The sequence below is a fragment of the Doryrhamphus excisus genome, linkage group LG14, assembly GCF_037039965.1.
Source record: "Doryrhamphus excisus strain RoL-2023G ecotype Guam linkage group LG14, RoL_Dexc_Guam_v1.1, whole genome shotgun sequence".
Taxonomy (NCBI): Eukaryota; Metazoa; Chordata; class Actinopteri; order Syngnathiformes; family Syngnathidae; genus Doryrhamphus; species Doryrhamphus excisus.
This window is the reverse complement of record NC_136370.1, coordinates 939,582-959,384: the sequence shown is the minus strand read 5'-3', so window position 1 is coordinate 959,384 and position 19,803 is coordinate 939,582. Positions and strand designations below refer to the sequence as shown.

The 19,803-nt window shown below is 43.9% G+C and overlaps 2 protein-coding genes across 4 annotated transcripts in view; both read left to right on the top strand.

Annotated features, from left to right (window-relative positions):
* The window catches only part of stat2 (signal transducer and activator of transcription 2), a 38,217-nt gene extending 18,824 nt beyond the window's left edge, over positions 1 to 19,393 (top strand). For both annotated transcript variants that reach the window (XM_078796320.1, XM_078796319.1), the window contains exon 24: positions 18,304 to 19,393. In XM_078796320.1, the coding sequence (XP_078652446.1) occupies positions 18,304 to 18,461 (158 nt within the window). In that variant the 3' untranslated portion in view covers positions 18,462 to 19,393. The remainder of the gene's footprint in view (positions 1 to 18,303) is intronic.
* LOC144901695 (extended synaptotagmin-1-like) lies at positions 9,751 to 13,725 on the top strand. Of its 2 annotated transcripts, XM_078796183.1 has the most exons (10): positions 9,751 to 9,885; positions 9,957 to 10,028; positions 10,111 to 10,197; positions 10,287 to 10,433; positions 10,493 to 10,602; positions 10,731 to 10,827; positions 10,984 to 11,190; positions 11,267 to 11,379; positions 11,490 to 11,567; positions 13,699 to 13,725. In XM_078796183.1, the coding sequence occupies exons 2-7, from the start codon at positions 9,996 to 9,998 to the stop codon at positions 10,993 to 10,995; spliced, it is 486 nt and encodes a 161-aa protein (XP_078652309.1). In that variant the 5' UTR covers positions 9,751 to 9,885; positions 9,957 to 9,995; the 3' UTR covers positions 10,996 to 11,190; positions 11,267 to 11,379; positions 11,490 to 11,567; positions 13,699 to 13,725. The 2 variants fall into 2 exon arrangements, with proteins under 2 accessions (XP_078652309.1, XP_078652310.1); XM_078796184.1 differs by lacking the exons at positions 11,267 to 11,379; positions 11,490 to 11,567; positions 13,699 to 13,725 and having other exon boundaries at positions 10,493 to 10,638; positions 10,984 to 11,028.
* Positions 19,394 to 19,803: the final 410 nt, after the last annotated feature.

Sequence of the window (19,803 nt, the reverse complement as noted above, 5' to 3'; positions counted from 1 at the left end):
CTTAAAGCTCCAGCCTGAAAGGGCCAGCCTGAAAGGGCCAGCCTGAAAGGGCCAGCCTGAAAGGGCCAGCCTGAAAGGGCCAGCCTGAAAGGGCCAGCTTAAAGGTCCAGCCTTAGAGGTCCAGCCTTAGAGGTCCAGCCTTAGAGGTCCAGCCTTAGAGGTCCAGCCTAGAGGGCCATCCTTAGAGGGCCAGTCTTAAAGGGCCAGTCTTCAAGGGCCAGCCCTTTAGGGTTTTGTATCTTTTGTCCCCTTTTAGTTCTCACGTCGGTTTTGTAATAAATCCATCAGTAAAAGACGAGAACTAGTAGCTGTCTGATCGTTGCACATCCGAGGGAGTTACACCTTCCTTTACATTTGCAGGAAATGATTCCAAATGTGGGAAAGTCCAAATCTGTAAATGTAATACCTTCCCACAAATGGAATATGAGACAAAATACTGATCTTTGTGGTTGTTGTTGTTGTCTATTTGTTTACTTAGAAACCTGCCAATAGTGACTGAATGTTGACAAGCAACCCGCAGGTCAGAAAGTGACAGAGCAGTGTCCCAAGTTATTAATAACACACACACACACAGATCATGCTCATCATTTTAAGGGCTATGGCTACAAGCCTATGCTGGTGGCTTATGAGAGCCAATGTTTGAACCATTTCATGTCTGCATATCAAAAGCCAAAAACTTGAATAGATAGACAGTCCATTCTTTGAAGTAGGCCTAATGGAAACATTAGTCAAGATTTAAGACTGGCCTATGCTCTTTTTGATAGTCACATGGACCAAGACTGTCTGTGACAATTCAAGTATGACTGACAAATAAATCATGACTGTAACTTCAATGAATCTACCATTGTGAATGCAGGACAATGAGAATTGCCATGTAGGCTACCGTAAGTAACAGAACATTTCCCAGTGTTACTTTATGTTACATTATATTTCATCAACGGCCTTTCAATGAAGTGTGATGTCATTGTTGATGATTTGTTGCAGCAAATAAATGAATGTATGGGTATGCTCCACCACTCTGCCAATCAGAACAAAGAAGACGCACTGACAGGCTACAACTTTGGAAGAACTTTTCACTCATTTCCCGGTAAGTCAGCATGATGTATTTTGTATGGATGAATTCATTGAAATCTCAAGATATATGATGGTTTGGCAGTAGTTTTAAAGCTCAGTCCGCTATATTGTCAAAAGTGTCACTCTTGTATTTTTTTCCTCTTATACAGCATGATACTCCAAAACAATTAGCTGCACCACATACAGTTGAAATAAAAGTCTATGGTCACGTCGCGGTAAAACAGTTCAACTTTGCAACAACTTTTCACTCCTTTCCCGGTCAGCAAGCATGATGTATTTGGTGTCAATGGATTGGTTGAAATCTCAAGATTCATATAATACCACTGGTTTGGTGCTACCTTTGAGTCCGCTAGATTGTCAAACATGTCCATGTTGCATTTTTCTCTCTTATGCAGTACGCTAGGAGCCTCCAGCACGCTAGGCCTAATGTTTGTAAACATTGCCAATCATGAATTGTTATTAGTAAGGATCATTTGAGATGGTTATGTTTTAATGTGATGTTTTGCTTCATGTCTATAGCCTGTACTATTTACAGCATCATTTAGTTTGTTTTCACAAAATGCAATTTGATATTGTAATACTTTACATTACAGTTGTGCTGTACTGGCCACCGGTCCAGGGTGTACCCCGCCTCTCGCCCCCAAGTCAGCCGTACTATGTACTATGTACTATGTACTATGTACTATGTACTATGTACTATGACTGTTGTGGTCAGAGGTGTAAATGTTCAGAAATCCTATGTGTTTGATTGTAGGACCTTCTGGGCTGTGACCTGTCTGAGACTTCAGGACCATAGACAGCGATGGTCACAGACTGAGTGCTGTCAGTCTTAAAGGTACTATATGTAAGAAATGTGTAGATTGATTGATTTTTGAAAAAATGGGACATGGGAGATGATAGCCGTATGGCTAATTTGCACTTCCCATTGGCAGCTTGGTTTTGAACATATAAATCACATTATTCATAAAACATGCAAGGTTATGTGTTTCATGCGTATTATATTGCAACTTGCCCAAGTGCACACTAGATATAAAGTGCTATTTTCATTTGACAATTCTCAAAACATTTTACAATCATGAAATACCAACAATGGTCATTTTATAATACTGAGAGAACTAGAACAGAAATATAAAGTGCTTGTTGAATTGCATGTTGCTCTCCTGCCTAAGAATAAAAGATAAATGATGATAGAATTACAGACTTATGACATACTACAATCATTAATTAGCAGTTATAATTTGTGGCTACCCAACTATGTAAAAATGCAACATTATAACATACAATAGATAATAACACACAACAAATCAGCAGCAGTGGACAAGTTAAAAATGATCACAATTAGTGGCAACGGGTTTGATTTTCCAAAGTTGAAGATGCTTGGAAAATGAAGCAATAGTGGGTAGATCAGGCACTTGGTGCGGAGTTCCAAGAATTTGTCGCTCCGTAGGAAAAAGTTGCTTGACCAAAGGTCCTTCTCCTTAAAAGAACAGTGGGTTAGCACAGCAAATCAGAGACCTTTTCTCCAAAAATAACAGGTGGACGAGAGCTTGGATGACTCTGACCTATCTCGCTTATGGGCGGTACAAAGTCAAAGTCTTCTTTTGGAAGCCTCAGTCCTCCTGTGGGCGTCTCTTTCCCGAGGGAATGGTCTTATATGGTAGAAGCACATGCATGCAGAAGCCAACTTTTAACATACACTTGCATACTTGCACTTAAGTGCGTTCACACTGTGTACAAGCAAATACACACAAATGTCAGTACCCGGCTGGATGTGTGTAGTGAGTGTGCATAATATACAGTAATATACAGTATTACAGTATTGTAAGTTTTTTATGTACACTTAGTGGCTTTTAGCCGTTGTTGCCCCTTAGAGGCCTTTTGACTTACTTACACACTTATAATGTACTACTATTAGTTACTTTCCCCCCAATATAGTAGTCATGGAATTACTCCCTTATAAATAGAATTAGTTCTTCCCCTCTTATTTTCTAACCGCACTACAGAGGCTCAACAAGCATTTTATGACAAAAACGTTATTGGCCCCAAACATAACGATGCGAGAGGGTACGGCCCCACTGCAAGCGCTGCATGCAGAACAGAGACACCTGGTGCCAAAAACGCAGAACTACAGCACACATCTTTCTTAAAGGGCCACGCTTGGCCTGAAACATGACGCACTTTCCGGAAACAGATGAAGCACGGACGGCCGGAAGCCCCGCCCGGCACGCTATCGAGAGGTTTCAAATAAAAGAGGGACGGCCTGAGGGCAACCTGCTTCTTACGCACCTGCACTCACACGCAATAAAGTGTGAGTAGTAAGTATGCAAACTCTCTGTACTCTTTGTACACGCTATTAAAACATTATAATTGTGAAAAGGCTTTAAGTGACCTTTAAACGGCATACATTGAGCTAGCTTAAGTAGCACATGGCCTTCAACGTCAGAGGCTCATATTCAAAAAACTAAAGCAGACAGCAGGCTGAATTCTATATAGTTTGAAAGCATATTGACTGCGCTTTCCCTCCTTTTTTTGTTTTACAGAACTCCCTTCTATGGCAGGAGGCTGGTCCACCGGTCACACCTGTAATTGATTGCAGCAGCTACTAACAGTGGCCATTCTGCGCATGCGTCAGAGGATCGTTTGAGCTCAGACTTCCCAAGGCGAAGTTCGAGGGCGCCATGTTTTCACGGGAAGACAATGGAAGACGATGGAAGACGACGTGGACAGTCGTTTAACAAGGAAATTCATCGATGTGGAGCCATATGGGTAGGTCATATGCTTATCTGACTTGTTTTCTGTCACCTTTCCTGTTCCTGTTCAATGTTTACGTCAGTGTCATAATGTGACATACGCGACGTTAGCATTAGCTTACCTTTAGCCTGCCAGCTAGCTAAGCTGTTAGCCAGCTAGCTGCCAGCTGTTCTGCCAGCCAGCTAGCCGGTTGCAGAACAGGAGATGTTTATGTTTATTAAATGTGTAAGGATTCGTCCCTTTTATATATGTTATGTGATTATTTTGGCAGCAGCAGTGTCCTCTAAGCCATGGGAACCGCGTGTAGCGCAAACATTTGTTGAAGTATGCTAGCGACCTGAGTCTTGTGGATACCGTCGGGGAGCGGGAGTTTTTGTTTGTGACAAGTATTCCATGGAAGTGAATTTTGGAACTTTAATTTCACCTATACACATACACCATCTCTAGACACCTGGGGTGAAGGACGCGCCACAGAGAGGCCGCCGCCGGGGTCAAGGTGGCCAACCCCTACAGAAGGTAACATTACAATATGTATATGGTTATTTGAATCTGGAAATGGCAGTTTAGCCTTTTAAGTTTTATTGATTTAATGAGTTGGATAATGGAGTTCCTCAACGATATCCCGTTGTGAGGAAAAAAGAGTTTTGTTTAGGTTAGGTTTCAAGACACAGATGAAAAATGTGTATTAACCCATAGATGCATAAGTGGGTCAAAAATGACCCAGTCAGGTTGTTTTCTTGAAATATCTTCATAATGAATTTTTTTTTAATCATTTCATATTCCAGTTATTCCGAAAAAAACATGTTTTCAATATAATACCATTCAAATTTTTAACTTAGCTTTTATACATTTCAAGAAATATGGACTCTTATGGAAGAGTGTAGGGTCCAGTCACTCATGCATCTTAGGGTTAAGAACTAAGTTGATTTTGAGTGTTTTGTTTAAAAAAAAAACCCAACAAATATTGTCAAGCAGCTTTGTCGTTTGGACTACTAACCATTGTGATGATTTTAGATTTTGTAGTTGCCATAATTGAAATGATTTCTCCATCCATTTAACAGAATGCTGAAGGATGTTGACGCTCAAGAATTTGGTCCCAACAGCTTAGACAAGGTAAGATTACAGTACAGCTGTTGAATGACACCAACATGGTTTAGTTATTCATTCATTTTCTATGTCTCTTATCCTCACTAGGGTGGGGGTATGCTGGAGCCTGATTTGGGGCGAGAGGCGGGGTACACCCTGGACCGGGGGCCAGCCAATCCCAGGGCACATACAGTGCATCCGGAAAGTATTCACAGCGCTTCACTTTTTCCACATTTTGTCATGTTACAGCCTCATTCCCAATTGTATTAATTTAATCTCTTACCTCAAAATACTCCATTATGACAATGTGAAAAAGTTTTTTTTTGAATTTATTAAAAATAGAAAACAAAAAAATCACATTTACATAAGTATTCACAGCCTTTGCCATGAAGCTCAAAATTGAGCTCAGGAGAACTGTCTGTAGACCTGCGAGACAGGATTGTCTTGAGGCACAAATCTGGGGAAGGATACAGAAACATTTCTGCTGCTTTGAAGGTCTCAATGAGCACAGTGGCCTCCATCCCTACAGTGAAGCATGGTGGTGGCAGCATCATGCTGTGGGGATGTTTTTCAGCAGCAGGAACTGGCAGACTAGTCAGGATAGAAGGAAAAATGAATGCAACAATATATAGAGATATCCTGGATGAAAATATTGCTGCATTCATTTTTCCTTCTATCCTGACTAGTCGAATAATGGGGGCCACTGTGCTCATTGGGACCTTCAAAGCAGCAGAAATGTTTCTGTATCCTTCCCCAGATTTGTGCCTCAAGACAATCCTGTCTCGCAGGTCTACAGACAGTTCTTTTGACTTCATGCTTGGCGTTTGTGCTCTGACATGCACAGTCAACTGTGGGACCTTATATAGACAGTTATTGTATTTCCAAATCATGTCCAATCAACAGAATTTACTGCAGGTGGACTCCAATTGAGTGTATAGTAGACACCAAACGTCCAGAAGGAGGCGACTGGCACACTAGTGTGGGAAGTCCATACCTGCATGAGGAAAGTGGAAGTCAAAAAATAATCATTCTAATAATACGATTCCCAATTAAGGGAATAAATCCCAGGTCTTTGGTTTAGTTATGAAATGTTGAATTGATTTCACAGGTGCCTCAACCTGTGGCTGGGTTGTGTTTTTGTGCACCGCCATCTGGAAGTAAATGTAGTGAAGCTGTTCTGGTTTGAAATGTTTTGTAGAAGATGTGTTAAGATCATTTCATTCAAAGAAGGCCATCTTAAAAAATACTACACAATCATATTAGAAAAGTGGTGTAGGTGGTAGCTTAAATCATGTAAATATTACTTACGATTGGCTCCAAATAAAGTCAGGGAAAACTAGTTAAACAATCCTGAAAAGCGAGTACATTTATATGGATTTTGAAGTAGATTCAAAGGTAGTTTGGGGTCAAATTTACTAGCAAAGAGTACCTTTTTCATTCAAAAAAAGTAAATTTGACCAGAGTATTTCCCAAGGAAAAGTTGCTTGGGAATTGTGCGTGCAAATTGTTACCTAGCTTTGCTCAAGTAAATGGCACTCCAAATTTTTTTTCAGTGTACTGCCCAGTGGACCGCGACCTCCTCCAGCTGTTTTTGGGAGTTCTTTTGTCTCTGGACTGCTCCATGGTATGCCTTCTGCCCCCATCGCCTTGCTTTTCCTTTTTTGGACTGCACTAATGAATACAGATATTCTGGCTGCCACATGAATTACATGTGCAGCATTCTCCATCCATTTAACAGAATACTGAAGGATGTTGACGCTCAAGAATTTGGTCCCAACAGCTTAGACAAGGTAAGATTACAGTACAGCTGTTGAATGACACCAACATGGTTTAGTTATTCATTCATTTTCTATGTCTCTTATCCTCACTAGGGTGGGGGTATGCTGGAGCCTGATTTGGGGCGAGAGGCGGGGTACACCCTGGACCGGTGGCCAGCCAATCCCAGGGCACATACAGTACATCCGGAAAGTATTCACAGCGCTTCACTTTTTCCACATTTTGTCAAGTTACAGCCTCATTCCAAATTGTATTAATTTAATCTCTTACCTCAAAATTCTACACAAAATACTCCATTATGACAATGTGAAAACGTTTTTTTTTTACTTTTTTGAATTTATTAAAAATAGAAAACAAAAAAATCATATTTACATAAGTATTCACAGCCTTTGCCATGAAGCTCAAAATTGAGCTCAGGTGCATCTTTTTTCCACTGATCATCCTTGAGATCTTTCTACAGCGTAATTGGAGTCCACCTGCAGTAAATTCAGTTGATTGGACATGATTTGGAAATACAATAACTGTCTATATAAGGTCCCACAGTTGACTGTGCATGTCAGAGCACAAACGCCAAGCATGAAGTCAAAAGAACTGTCTGTAGACCTGCGAGACAGGATTGTCTTGAGGCACAAATCTGGGGAAGGATACAGAAACATTTCTGCTGCTTTGAAGGTCCCAATGAGCACAGTGGTCCCCATTATTCGACTAGCCAGGATAGAAGGAAAAATGAATGCAGCAATATTTTCATCCAGGATATCTCTATATATTGCTGCATTCATTTTTCCTTCTATCCTGACTAGTCTGCCAGTTCCTGCTGCTGAAAAACATCCCCACAGCATGATGCTGCCACCACCATGCTTCACTGTAGGGATGGAGGCCACTGTGCTCATTGAGACCTTCAAAGCAGCAGAAATGTTTCTGTATCCTTCCCCAGATTTGTGCCTCAAGACAATCCTGTCTCGCAGGTCTACAGACAGTTCTTTTGACTTCATGCTTGGTGTTTGTGCTCTGACATGCACAGTCAACTGTGGGACCTTATATAGACAGTTATTGTATTTCCAAATCATGTCCAATCAACAGAATTTACTGCAGGTGGACTCCAATTGAGTGTATAGTAGACACCAAACGTCCAGAAGGAGGCGACTGGCACACTAGTGTGGGAAGTCCATACCTGCATGAGGAAAGTGGAAGTCAAAAAATAATCATTCTAATAATACGATTCCCAATTAAGGGCATAAATCCCAGGTCTTTGGTTTAGTTATGAAATGTTGAATTGATTTCACAGGTGCCTCAACCTGTGGCTGGGTTGTGTTTTTGTGCACCGCCATCTGGAAGTAAATGCAGTGAAGCTGTTCTGGTTTGAAATGTTTTGTAGAAGATGTGTTAAGATCATTTCATTCAAAGAAGGCCATCTTAAAAAATACTACACAATCATATTAGAAAAGTGGTGTAGGTGGTAGCTTAAATCATGTAATTACTTATAAATTGCTCCAAATAAAGTCAGGGAAAACTAGTTAAACAATCCTGAAAAGCGAGTACATTTATATGGATTTTGAAGTAGATTCAAAGGTAGTTTGGGGTCAAATTTACTAGCAAAGAGTACCTCTTTCATTCAAAAAAAGTAAATTTGACCAGAGTATTTCCCAAGGAAAAGTTGCTTGGGAATTGTGCGTGCAAATTGTTACCTAGCTTTGCTCAAGTAAATGGCACTCCAAATTTTTTTTCAGTGTACTGCCCAGTGGACCGCGACCTCCTCCAGCTGTTTTTGGGAGTTCTTTTGTCTCTGGACTGCTCCATGGTATGCCTTCTGCCCCCATCGCCTTGCTTTTCCTTTTTTGGACTGCACTAATGAATACAGATATTCTGGCTGCCACATGAATTACATGTGCAGCATTCTCCATCCATTTAACAGAATACTGAAGGATGTTGACGCTCAAGAATTTGGTCCCAACAGCTTAGACAAGGTAAGATTACAGTACAGCTGTTGAATGACACCAACATGGTTTAGGTTATTCTATGCTTTACAGTGTCAAAACCTTTTTTCAAGTCGAAGATTGGTTTGAAATTGGAAACGGACAAGGATCTACGTTCTTATATATTGAATGACAGCTGATGCCTTCCATACACAAGGAAAAACTGCCGCAGAAATTGAGAGAGTGAGATTTGTGGTTACAGGAGTTATTGATGTACAATTGAGTTCTTTCAACATAAAAGTATCAATGCCCAATCTGCATCTTTTGTTTTAGAATATTTAATCCTTAATCCATTTGTAGAAAGCTTGCTGGCCACAGTAAAGTAGCAACTCGTCACATTATGAATACATGTACCAGATGATAAATGATGAGTTTTGTTGCTCCATCAGGTTACATCTGGAGGTGTTTGATAAAGACATGGACATGAAGGATGACTTTATGGGAAGGTACTGCTTCCAGTACACATTAGTAGTGTTGTTATTATCGATACTGTCACATACTGCAACTGCTTGATAATACTGCTTACTACCTCCAGCGCAGCGATGCCAGTATTGAGAAGAGCACCGCCATCCTCCTTTATCTACACTTTATTGTCCGATTCACAAGAAAAATTATGTCACACACTTACAGTATATTAAAGACAGGTTGTAGAATTTGATATGGTTGGAATCATTTAGAACATTCATGTAGAACGCAAATGATATTAAATATATATGTATAAATATCAAATATTGCAGTGTAAATAAATAAAAATAAACATGAATTAGAGAAAAGAAATCCATTCCATTATCAAGTGGTTGAAATAATTGTCATGTTTCTCAACATGCAGGCTGAAGGTCAAACTGAAGGACATAATTGATTCTCAGTACACGGATCAGGTATGGAAACGGCTTATATTATTGTCATTGAATTGTTCAAGCATTCAAAGGATTGTGTGTGTTTTATGTATCAGTGTATCAGTACACGCTCAGTGATGTCAAGTCAGGTCGCGTTCACCTGATCCTGGAATGGCTTCCAACAGCCTCGGAGGCAGACCAACTGGATAAGGGGGGTGCTTCCAGAAGAAGAAAAAGCGTACTAATGCTTCATTCAACTATAAAAAATACTAATATCGAACCATTCTCTTCAGATTCTCAAGTTCTACTCCAGGCAGTCCTACCAGAACAAAGCCGTTCCATCTGTGGGACTTTTGTTTGTCTTCATCGAACAAGCAGATGGTTTACCAGTAAGTGAGTCGAGGAGGTACTGAGGAGGCATGATCTGTGTTTTATTATGACCCATGTGGCGTGTCAACAGGTGGAAAAGAGTGGAAAAGAGCCAAAAGTGGGAGCGGATATGCTTCTTGGAAAAACATCCCACAAAACTACTGTGAGACTACTAAGCGTGGCAACTAGCCAAATAATAACCAGGGTATTGGCATCCGGGACTAACACGTCCATCTTTGCTGTAGGTGTGTGATCGCACGACATCACCTCAGTGGAATGAGGCGTTCTGCTTCCTGGTTCATGACCCTAGAGAAGAGAATGTTGTTGTCAAGGTAAGTTAACAATATTATTTTTAGTATTTCCACCATGTGATATCAACAAACTTGACTTGTATTACTACCTTTACACTTTGTTTCTCCAGCTCTCTCACAGCTGGACGTTGCCCATGGGTTCCTTAGTCGTCCCAATCAGAGAGCTGCTCTCGGAACCAGAACTGGTCCTGGATCAGTGGTTCCATCTGGATGGCGCCTCCCCAGAGAGTCAGATTCTTCTTCGAGCTGAACTCAAGGTAGGCGATCTCTCATTCTAGTCTTAACTCGCACCAGACTTCACATGCAATTGTTGCAGATGCTGATTCCGAGCAAATGTCCTCGTGGTGATCATGAGGCTAAATTCACTTCCAAAGACTCCGACCGCTCGACTGAGCAGCAGAAACGGGAGGCAGATGTGATGCAAAAGTGAGCGCTGCGTATATCCAAGCACACTAGTCTCAGGTCTTATTTGGTTTTCATGCTACATTGGGTTCTTAGGTCAAGTTTGGTGGACACTCCGGTAGAAACTCTTTTCTATGTCTTATCCTCACTAGGGTTGGGGTATGCTGGAGCCTGATTTGGGGCGAGAGGCGGGGTACACCCTGGACCGGTGGCCAGCCAATCCCAGGGCACATACAGTGCATCCGGAAAGTATTCACAGCGCTTCACTTTTTCCACATTTTGTCAAGTTACAGCCTCATTCCAAATTGTATTAATTTAATCTCTTACCTCAAAATACTCCACTCCACTAATGAACTGCACTAATGAATACAGATATTCTTGCTGCCACATGAATTACATGTGCAGCATTTTTGGTAGGTTGAGCGTTGTTGCGCTTCCACCTGAATTGGCATCAGCTGTTGGGGCTCGATTGCGAGGCGGTGCCAGGGTTATTGATGGGTCTTGGCGTCACCGGGGCGCTCATTGTTCCTTGCTGTTCACCTGTCGAGGCTGTGTTGGCGCGCTCCGGTGGCGGGCTCTGGTCTGTCGTGCCATCAGCAGCGTATGTGAAAGGTAGGCATAAAATTACTGGGCGTGTACCGGTGACGGTGCATCATGTGACCGCAGCCATGGTTGTTTTAATTTGCAGCGGGGTTGGTTGTTGAGGACCTGGCGTGCATTTTGGAGGGCTTGCAGGAAGTGCAGTGTCAGCCTCTTGAGGCTAGGATTGCACTGGCTGTGTGTTAAGCTACCTTTGCTCCGGTAAGCTGCCGATGCTTTAAACAAGCAGAAAGCTAACTTTAGCACCACATGTTGTCTGTCTCAAAGTTAAATGATCTGGTTAGATAATTATTTTTCTTTTTTGTGGTTAGCACAGAGAGGTTGTCACGTTCCGGCTTGGGAGCTTTACGGCACGACCCCAGGATGCAGAGATGAGGACCCAATAGCAGGTACAAAGGCATTTATTGTTGATACTATGCAGCAGACCAACGCACTAGCATGTTCAACAGAGAAAACAACATCAATGACCCAACAAAGAAAGGAGCGCGCACCTGAACCAAATAGGCATCACAAATAATGAGAAACAGGTGCGGGAGATAATGGACATCAACTGAAAACACAGCAGAGCAACACAGGAAGGAAATACAAAACAAGGGCATGAACGAGGAACTGAGGAAAACTAAGAGCTGTCACAAGGGGGTGACAGACGTTAAACTATTTGTTGGCAAATTCAGGTTCAACATTCAGTGTGTGTGTAAAATGTTGCAGATTGAATAGTTTAACAGGCTAACACACATAATATTGTTTGAAGCAATGTCGGTGTGTTCTGTTGTACTTTGCTAGCTCTGACAGAGGTTTAAACTTCAAAAGTGGTGCCCTGTCTAATATTTTGTGTATGTGTTTTCAGGTTGCTGCAACGAACGTGACTCGGCACTGTAAGTTCTGTTCAGCTTTTTTTTTTACCACTAGAACATCTATTTAAACACTGTAGATTGCAGCACAACCACTTTTCAAAAATGAGCCCCCTCCCATGCCTCCATGATGATTGCATGTGCACATTTCAGACACTTGGTGCGCTGAGTAGTCACCTGTCAAGATATCATACTTAATTGTGACTTTTTAGTGTCCTTTATGCACATCTGAGCAACCATTTTCAGTCTGTACTCCTCAGTCACATAAGATCACACTTAAAAAAGCACGAGACAGAGGTATAGTATATAAAATAATTATCTAACCAGATCATTTAACTTTTAAATAGACACAACACATGGTGCTAGAGTTAGCACAAATGTCTACTCTTCATTGAACGCCATAAAAGTAGAGTGCACCAAGGGAGTCTTGCATCAGACTTTTCTAGTGACATTGTCTTTGAGCATACTCACAATCAACATGCTTTCGGCTGGCTATATTTTCCTAATAACACGGTATCTATAGACATTAACTGTAGATACTGTACAAGGTGAGCTGATCCAAGAGCAGCCCCAGTCCTGTTTATGTGAATGATGAATGAAGGCCAGCCTTGCTAGCGCTCTCCACTCACACCAGGCCTGTGGGGCAAAAACAGTATCTGCAGCTTCAACTCTGGGTTCTTCTCCCCGTCTTAACCAATGGAAGGGTTAGGATGCACTGATATGTTCATGCTGTCTTCTCCTGACAATAGTCACAAGTTAGCAAAGGTGGGGTGTTTGTGCTTCCAGGTTCTTCTGTTGATCCCGAAGGACAACACCAGTTTTTCCACCTTTGTGGGAACGATTGCGTTGGCAAGAAGATCCTTGGCATTCCTGAAGGTGTCCCCCGGAAAGCTGTCCACCTGCAGGTCTGGGAAGTCATTTGGTGGAAACTGGAATCTCCCAGGATGACGAATCTCTTCCGCACGGCAAGTTGCCAATCAACCATTTTCCTGGTGGTGTGCCGATGACGCTGGACCAGTTGCTTTTGGCTCCCGCCGATTGAGCCGGACATAGAGCTGTCGAAGCTGATGTCCGCCAGTATATCTTCCCATTGGCCTTTTTCCGCAGGTGACTCCCTTGGTGGCGTAAGTAGTGGGGCGTCGTCAAGCAAATTCTGACTCCCAACAGCAAAGGGCCTATGTGGTCCGAGTTGGTAGGGGACCGGGGGGTAACCGATTCCCCTCGCGCCATCTGATCCAAGAGCAGGGACAGCTGGTCACCGTAATCGTCGGATTCCTCTCCCGGTGGCTGACCTTGGTCGAGGTTTTTCTCTTTCCTCGTGCGTTTGCGCTGGGTGCTGACCCAGGGGGTAGCGCTGGAGTCTCAGGGGTTTTGTCCTTCGGCGGTAAGGATGTCTTGCAGGTCTTGGGATGAGGATACCTCTGGTTCTGTTTGGATACCGGCATCCAGGCAGGCCCCGGCAACTGTTGGATCGAGCCGAGAACGAAGAGAAGTGGTTGGGATGGATGGCCTTCCGGCGTCCCAGAGGTGGAGGGTTCCCAGAGGTGGAGGGTTCCTCCAAATCTTGTTCCAATCCTTGGATGTCAGGGTTTGTCGGTGGCGGATCTTCGTTTTGTGCGGGTGGTTTTACAGGTTCATATTCCTGGATTCTATTTTTCAATTTCTCTAGGGTTCTCAACGGAAAGCGAATTCTGACTCCCAATGCCGAAGGGCCTCTGTGGCCTGGGTTGGTGGGGGAGTGGGGGGAACCGATTCCCCTCGCGCCATCAGATCCAAGAGCAGGGACAGCTGGTCACCGTAATCGTCGGATTCCTCTCCCGGTGGCTGACCTTGGTCGAGGTTTTTCTCTTTCCTCGTGCGGTAGCGCTGGAGTCTCAGGGGTTTTGTCCTTCGGCGGTAAGGATGTTTTGCAGGTCTTGGGATGAGGATTTACAGGTTTTACAGGGTTCACAGGGTTCACAGGGTTCACAGGGTTCATATTCCTGGATTCTATTTTTCAATTTCTTAGGGTTCTCAACGGAAAGCGAATTCTGACTCCCAACGCCGAAGGGCCTCTGTGGCCTGGGTTGGTGGGGGAGTGGGGGGAACCGATTCCCCTCGCGCCATCAGATCCAAGAGCAGGGACAGCTGGTCACCGTAATCGTCGGATTCCTCTCCCGGTGGCTGACCTTGGTCGAGGTTTTTCTCTTTACTCGTGCGGTAGCGCTGGAGTCTCAGGGGTTTTGTCCTTCGGCGGTAAGGATGTTTTGCAGGTCTTGGGATAAGGATTTACAGGTTTTACAGGTTTTACAGGTTTTACAGGTTTTACAGGTTTCACAGGTTTCACAGGTTTCACAGGTTTCACAGGTTTCACTTTCTTAGGGTTCTCAACGGAAAGCGAATTCTGACTCCCAACGCCGAAGGGCCTCTGTGGCCCGGGTTGGTGGGGGAGTGGGGGGAACCAATTCCCCTCGCGCCATCAGATCCAAGAGCAGGGACAGCTGGTCACCGTAATGGTCGGATTCCTCTCCCGGTGGCTGACCTTGGTCGAGGTTTTTCTCTTTACTCGTGCGGTAGCGCTGGAGTCTCAGGGGTTTTGTCCTTCGGCGGTAAGCATGTTTTGCAGGTCTTGGGATGAGGTTTTACAGGTTTTACAGGTTCATATTCCTGGATTCTATTTTTCAATTTCTTAGGGTTCTCAACAGAAAGCGAATTCTGACTCCCAACGCCGAAGGGCCTCTGTGGCCCGGGTTGGTGGGGGAGTGGGGGGAACCGATTCCCCTCGCGCCATCAGATCCAAGAGCAGGGACAGCTGGTCACCGTAATCGCCGGATTCCTCTCCCGGTGGCTGACCTTGGTCAAGGTTTTTCTCTTTCCTCGTGCGTTTGCGCTGGGTGCTGACCCAGGGGGTAGCGCTGGAGTCTCAGGGGTTTTGTCCTTTGGCGGTAAGGATGTTTTGCAGGTCTTGGGATGGAATGAGGGCACCCAAGTTTGTTTGGCTTGGGGGTCTCAACGGAAAGCTTGCAGCTGAATTTGTGTAGGCAGAAGTCGGTTCTATGTTTATACGACCTTTCGTTGGGGAGTTACTGGCGAAAAACGTCGCCCATTGAGATTGCATTGTTGGAAGCAGCAGTCCATTAAAGTGACCACGAGATGGTGGTATTTACCGAGTAGAATAGCATTACTTTAAAGTGACCCCTAGTTGGCAGTACATAGCAAGTAGAAATAGCAGCCTCCCCCCTCCCTCACCCCCTGCCTTCCTCATTTGGGCCCAGCCTTCCACACCCCAGTCCCCGAGCCCCCCAGCCTTCTACATTTAGGCCCAGCCTCCCCCGTCCCACACCCCAGCCCCCCACTCCCTCGCCCCAGCCCCCCCAGCCTTCTTACACTTGTGCCCAACCTGTGGAGGGCAGTAATACGCCTTGGAGCGTTGAAACAAAAGAGGAAGAAGACAGACTGGCAGAGAATGGTGGTATCAACGGACCAGCTAACCGAAGGAAACATGAGTAGTCTGCGCTGCGCCGTTGGGTAAGTAGTCAACATAGATCTCGTTTGAATGTTTGGGTTAGGGTTTTAGGGCTATGGTTGGAGGAGGGTTTTAGGGCCGAGTTAGGGCTGGCTAGGGCGAGTTGGGGCCAGGGCTCTTTAGGGCTGGCTAGGGCGAGTTAGGGCGAGTTGGGGCCAGGGCTGGCTAGGGCGAGTTGGGGCTAGGGCGAGTTGGGGCCAGGGCTGGCTAGGGCGAGTTGGGGCTAGGGCGAGTTGGGGCCAGGGCGAGTTGGGGCCAGGGCTGGCTAAGGCGAGTTAGGGCGAGTTGGGGCCAGGGCTGGCTAGGGCGAGTTGGGGTCAGGGCTGGCTAGGGCGAGTTGGGGCCAGGGCTCTTTAGGGCTGGCTAGGGCTCGTTAGGGCCAGATATAAATTTGACCATCCATTTAACAGAATACTGAAGGATGTTGACGCTCAAGAATTTGGTCCCAACAGCTTAGACAAGGTAAGATTACAGTACAGCTGTTGAATGACACCAACATGGTTTAGTTATTCATTCATTTTCTATGTCTCTTATCCTCACTAGGGTGGGGGTATGCTGGAGCCTGATTTGGGGCGAGAGGCGGGGTACACCCTGGACCGGTGGCCAGCCAATCCCAGGGCACATACAGCGCATCCGGAAAGTATTCACAGCGCTTCACTTTTTCCACATTTTGTCAAGTTACAGCCTCATTCCAAATTGTATTAATTTAATCTCTTACCTCAAAATACTCCATTATGACAATGTGAAAAAGGTTATTATATTTCCAAATCATGTCCAATCAACTGAATTTACTGCAGGTGGACTCCAATTGAGTGTATAGTAGACACCAAACGTCCAGAAGGAGGCGACTGGCACACTAGTGTGGGAAGTCCATACCTGCATGAGGAAAGTGGAAGTCAAAAAATAATCATTCTAATAATACGATTCCCAATTAAGGGAATAAATCCCAGGTCTTTGGTTTAGTTATGAAATGTTGAATTAATTTCACAGGTACCTCAACCTGTGGCTGTGTTGCGTTTTTGTGCACCGTCATCTGGAAGTAAATACAGCTTTAGTACAAATGCAGTGAAGCTGTTCTGGTTTGAAATAATGTTTTGTAGAAGATGTGTTAAGATCATTTCATTCAAAGAAGGCCATCTTAAAAAATACTACACAATCATATTAGAAAAGTGGTGTAGGTGGTAGCTTAAATCATGTAAATATTACTTATAAATTGCTCCAAATAAAGTCAGGGAAAACTAGTTAAACAATCCTGAAAAGCGAGTACATTTATATGGATGTTGAAGTAGATTCAAAGGTAGTTTGGGGTCAAATTTACTAGCAAAGAGTACCTCTTTCATTCAAAAAAAGTAAATTTGACCAGAGTATTTCCCAAGGAAAAGTTGCTTGGGAATTGTGCGTGCAAATTGTTACCTAGCTTTGCTCAAGTAAATGGCACTCCAAATTTTTTTTCAGTGTACTGCCCAGTGGACCGCGACCTCCTCCAGCTGTTTTTGGGAGTTCTTTTGTCTCTGGACTGCTCCATGGTATGCCTTCGCCCCCATCGCCTTGCTTTTCCTTTTTTGGACTGCACTAATGAATACAGATATTCTGGCTGCCACATGAATTACATGTGCAGCATTCTCCATCCATTTAACAGAATACTGAAGGATGTTGACGCTCAAGAATTTGGTCCCAACAGCTTAGACAAGGTAAGATTACAGTACAGCTGTTGAATGACACCAACATGGTTTAGTTATTCATTCATTTTCTATGTCTCTTATCCTCACTAGGGTGGGGGTATGCTGGAGCCTGATTTGGGGCGAGAGGCGGGGTACACCCTGGACCGGTGGCCAGCCAATCCCAGGGCACATACAGCGCATCCGGAAAGTATTCACAGCGCTTCACTTTTTCCACATTTTGTCAAGTTACAGCCTCATTCCAAATTGTATTAATTTAATCTCTTACCTCAAAATTCTACACAAAATACTCCATTATGACAATGTGAAAAAGTTTTTTTTTTTACTTTTTTGAATTTATTAAAAATAGAAAACAAAAAAATCACATTTACATAAGTAGTCACAGCCTTTGCCATGAAGCTCAAAATTGAGCTCAGGTGCATCTTTTTTCCACTGATCATCCTTGAGATCTTTCTACAGCGTAATTGGAGTCCACCTGCAGTAAATTCAGTTGATTGGACATGATTTGGAAAATATAATAACTGTCTATATAAGGTCCCACAATATTTTCATCCAGGATATCTCTATATATTGCTGCATTCATTTTTCCTTCTATCCTGACTAGTCGAATAATGGGGGCCACTGTGCTCATTGGGACCTTCAAAGCAGCAGAAATGTTTCTGTATCCTTCCCCAGATTTGTGCCTCAAGACAATCCTGTCTCGCAGGTCTACAGACAGTTCTTTTGACTTCATGCTTGGCGTTTGTGCTCTGACATGCACAGTCAACTGTGGGACCTTATATAGACAGTTATTGTATTTCCAAATCATGTCCAATCAACTGAATTTACTGCAGGTGGACTCCAATTGAGCTGTAGAAAGATCTGTGAATACTTATGTAAATGTGATTTTTTTGGTTTTCTATTTTTAATATATTCAAAACATGAATGTAACATGACAAAATGTAGAAAAAGTGAAGCGCTGTGAATACTTTCCGGATGCACTGTACCTTCATGGAGACAAACGTGTGACGTCTCATGTAAGGTTAGTTGTTGTGACCTTTGACCCGTACTGTGCACTTTGCTTCCTCTGTCTTTCTTGTGGTTGGTTCAGGACTGAGCGATGACATCCTAGAGACTCATTTGGATCTCGACGTGGACCCCATGCTGTACGACTCTGCTGCAAACTCAGACGAGGATGTCGTGTACTCCAGCAGCCCTTTCACTGACTCTCAACTGTTGGACGTATCTTTGCTGCCGCCCGCTCTCTGACATCCCTGCTTTGGACATGGAGGATTGTCCTTGTCTTCAATTGCTGCTTGGAACCCCAGCCAAGCCCGCCTCACCCATGTGTGTGATGAAATGGCATTGTGTATATTATGCAATAAAAAATAAGTCAACTAAAGAGACCCACTCCAAAGGGCTGGCCTCTATGTGGTTTATATACGGTATGAATATATGGGTTGGTCAAGTAGTTCAAGGTGGAGGACAGCTGGGCTATGGTGGGTCCCGTGCCTGTATCTAGTGCGGTTAAAATAGAAGGGTGACCGAGCCAGAACCATGCCGAGGGCAAAGGAGTAGCCCCAAGGAAACCCCTCACCCCCTCCACACCCAATTGTAGACCAGCCCCCAAGGTTCCTAACGCAGCAGGGAGGATACTTAATAGGTATCATAGCTACATGACAACCTTCCCTCAATCGTTGGAACAAAGTGACAATTTGAAATCACTGCAGTACTGCCATAACGCCACTAGGTGACAGCATTGCTCCGCTAACACCCTCATAACTCCGAGTTAACTCCCAAGACCCAAAGTTTCCACCGTTTTGGGAAATGTGGTGCGTAAATCCGTGTAAAAATTGGCCATGAAGCTCAAGCATGCGACGAAACGATGAACATGCACACTGTAAGAAGGCGAATAGATGTTACACGCATTATTTTCATGATTTCTGCTTTTCCATCAACTATTTGTTTTTAGTAGAGATGGTGAAATGAGCCCGAAGCCTCGAAGTGTGTCAAGTCTTCCTGAGTCACACTGCTTCCAAATGGTGACCATTTCATCACGTGACCGCTGACGTCATGAGCATCTTATGTCACAGCGCGCATTGAAACGGACTGGTTATTTTGGCGCTAACTTGTGCATATAATGACCACCAAGCAATTGAACTGTTAATGACATGAACTAATTAAAGCATTTTTGTTTGTAATGGCGATCTGTCTTTCACTCGTTGTAGCGAGATTGCTTTGCCTTCCTTCTTCCACCAGATGTCGCTAATATTGCCTTTGACGGAGACAACGCTCCCAATGTGTTCCGGGACAATGTGAAGGACAACGAAGCTCAAGTTTTCATCTTCCGAGTACACTCGGACGTTAGGAACACACCATTTCCAGCACATGCATATTTCAACTGCTAAACACATTGCTAGACAGTAGAGTGGGATGAATGCCAATAGTGAACTTTTACTGCAACTATGAAGGATGGCCATCTTGAATTGGATGTATAAGTGTTGGATTATTTACCGGTAAATTTTGTAAAGTGGACTGACATGTTGCTACATGTTTCTGGCCTGAAAGGGCCAGCCTTAGAGGGCCAGCCTTAAAGGGCCAGCCTTAAAGG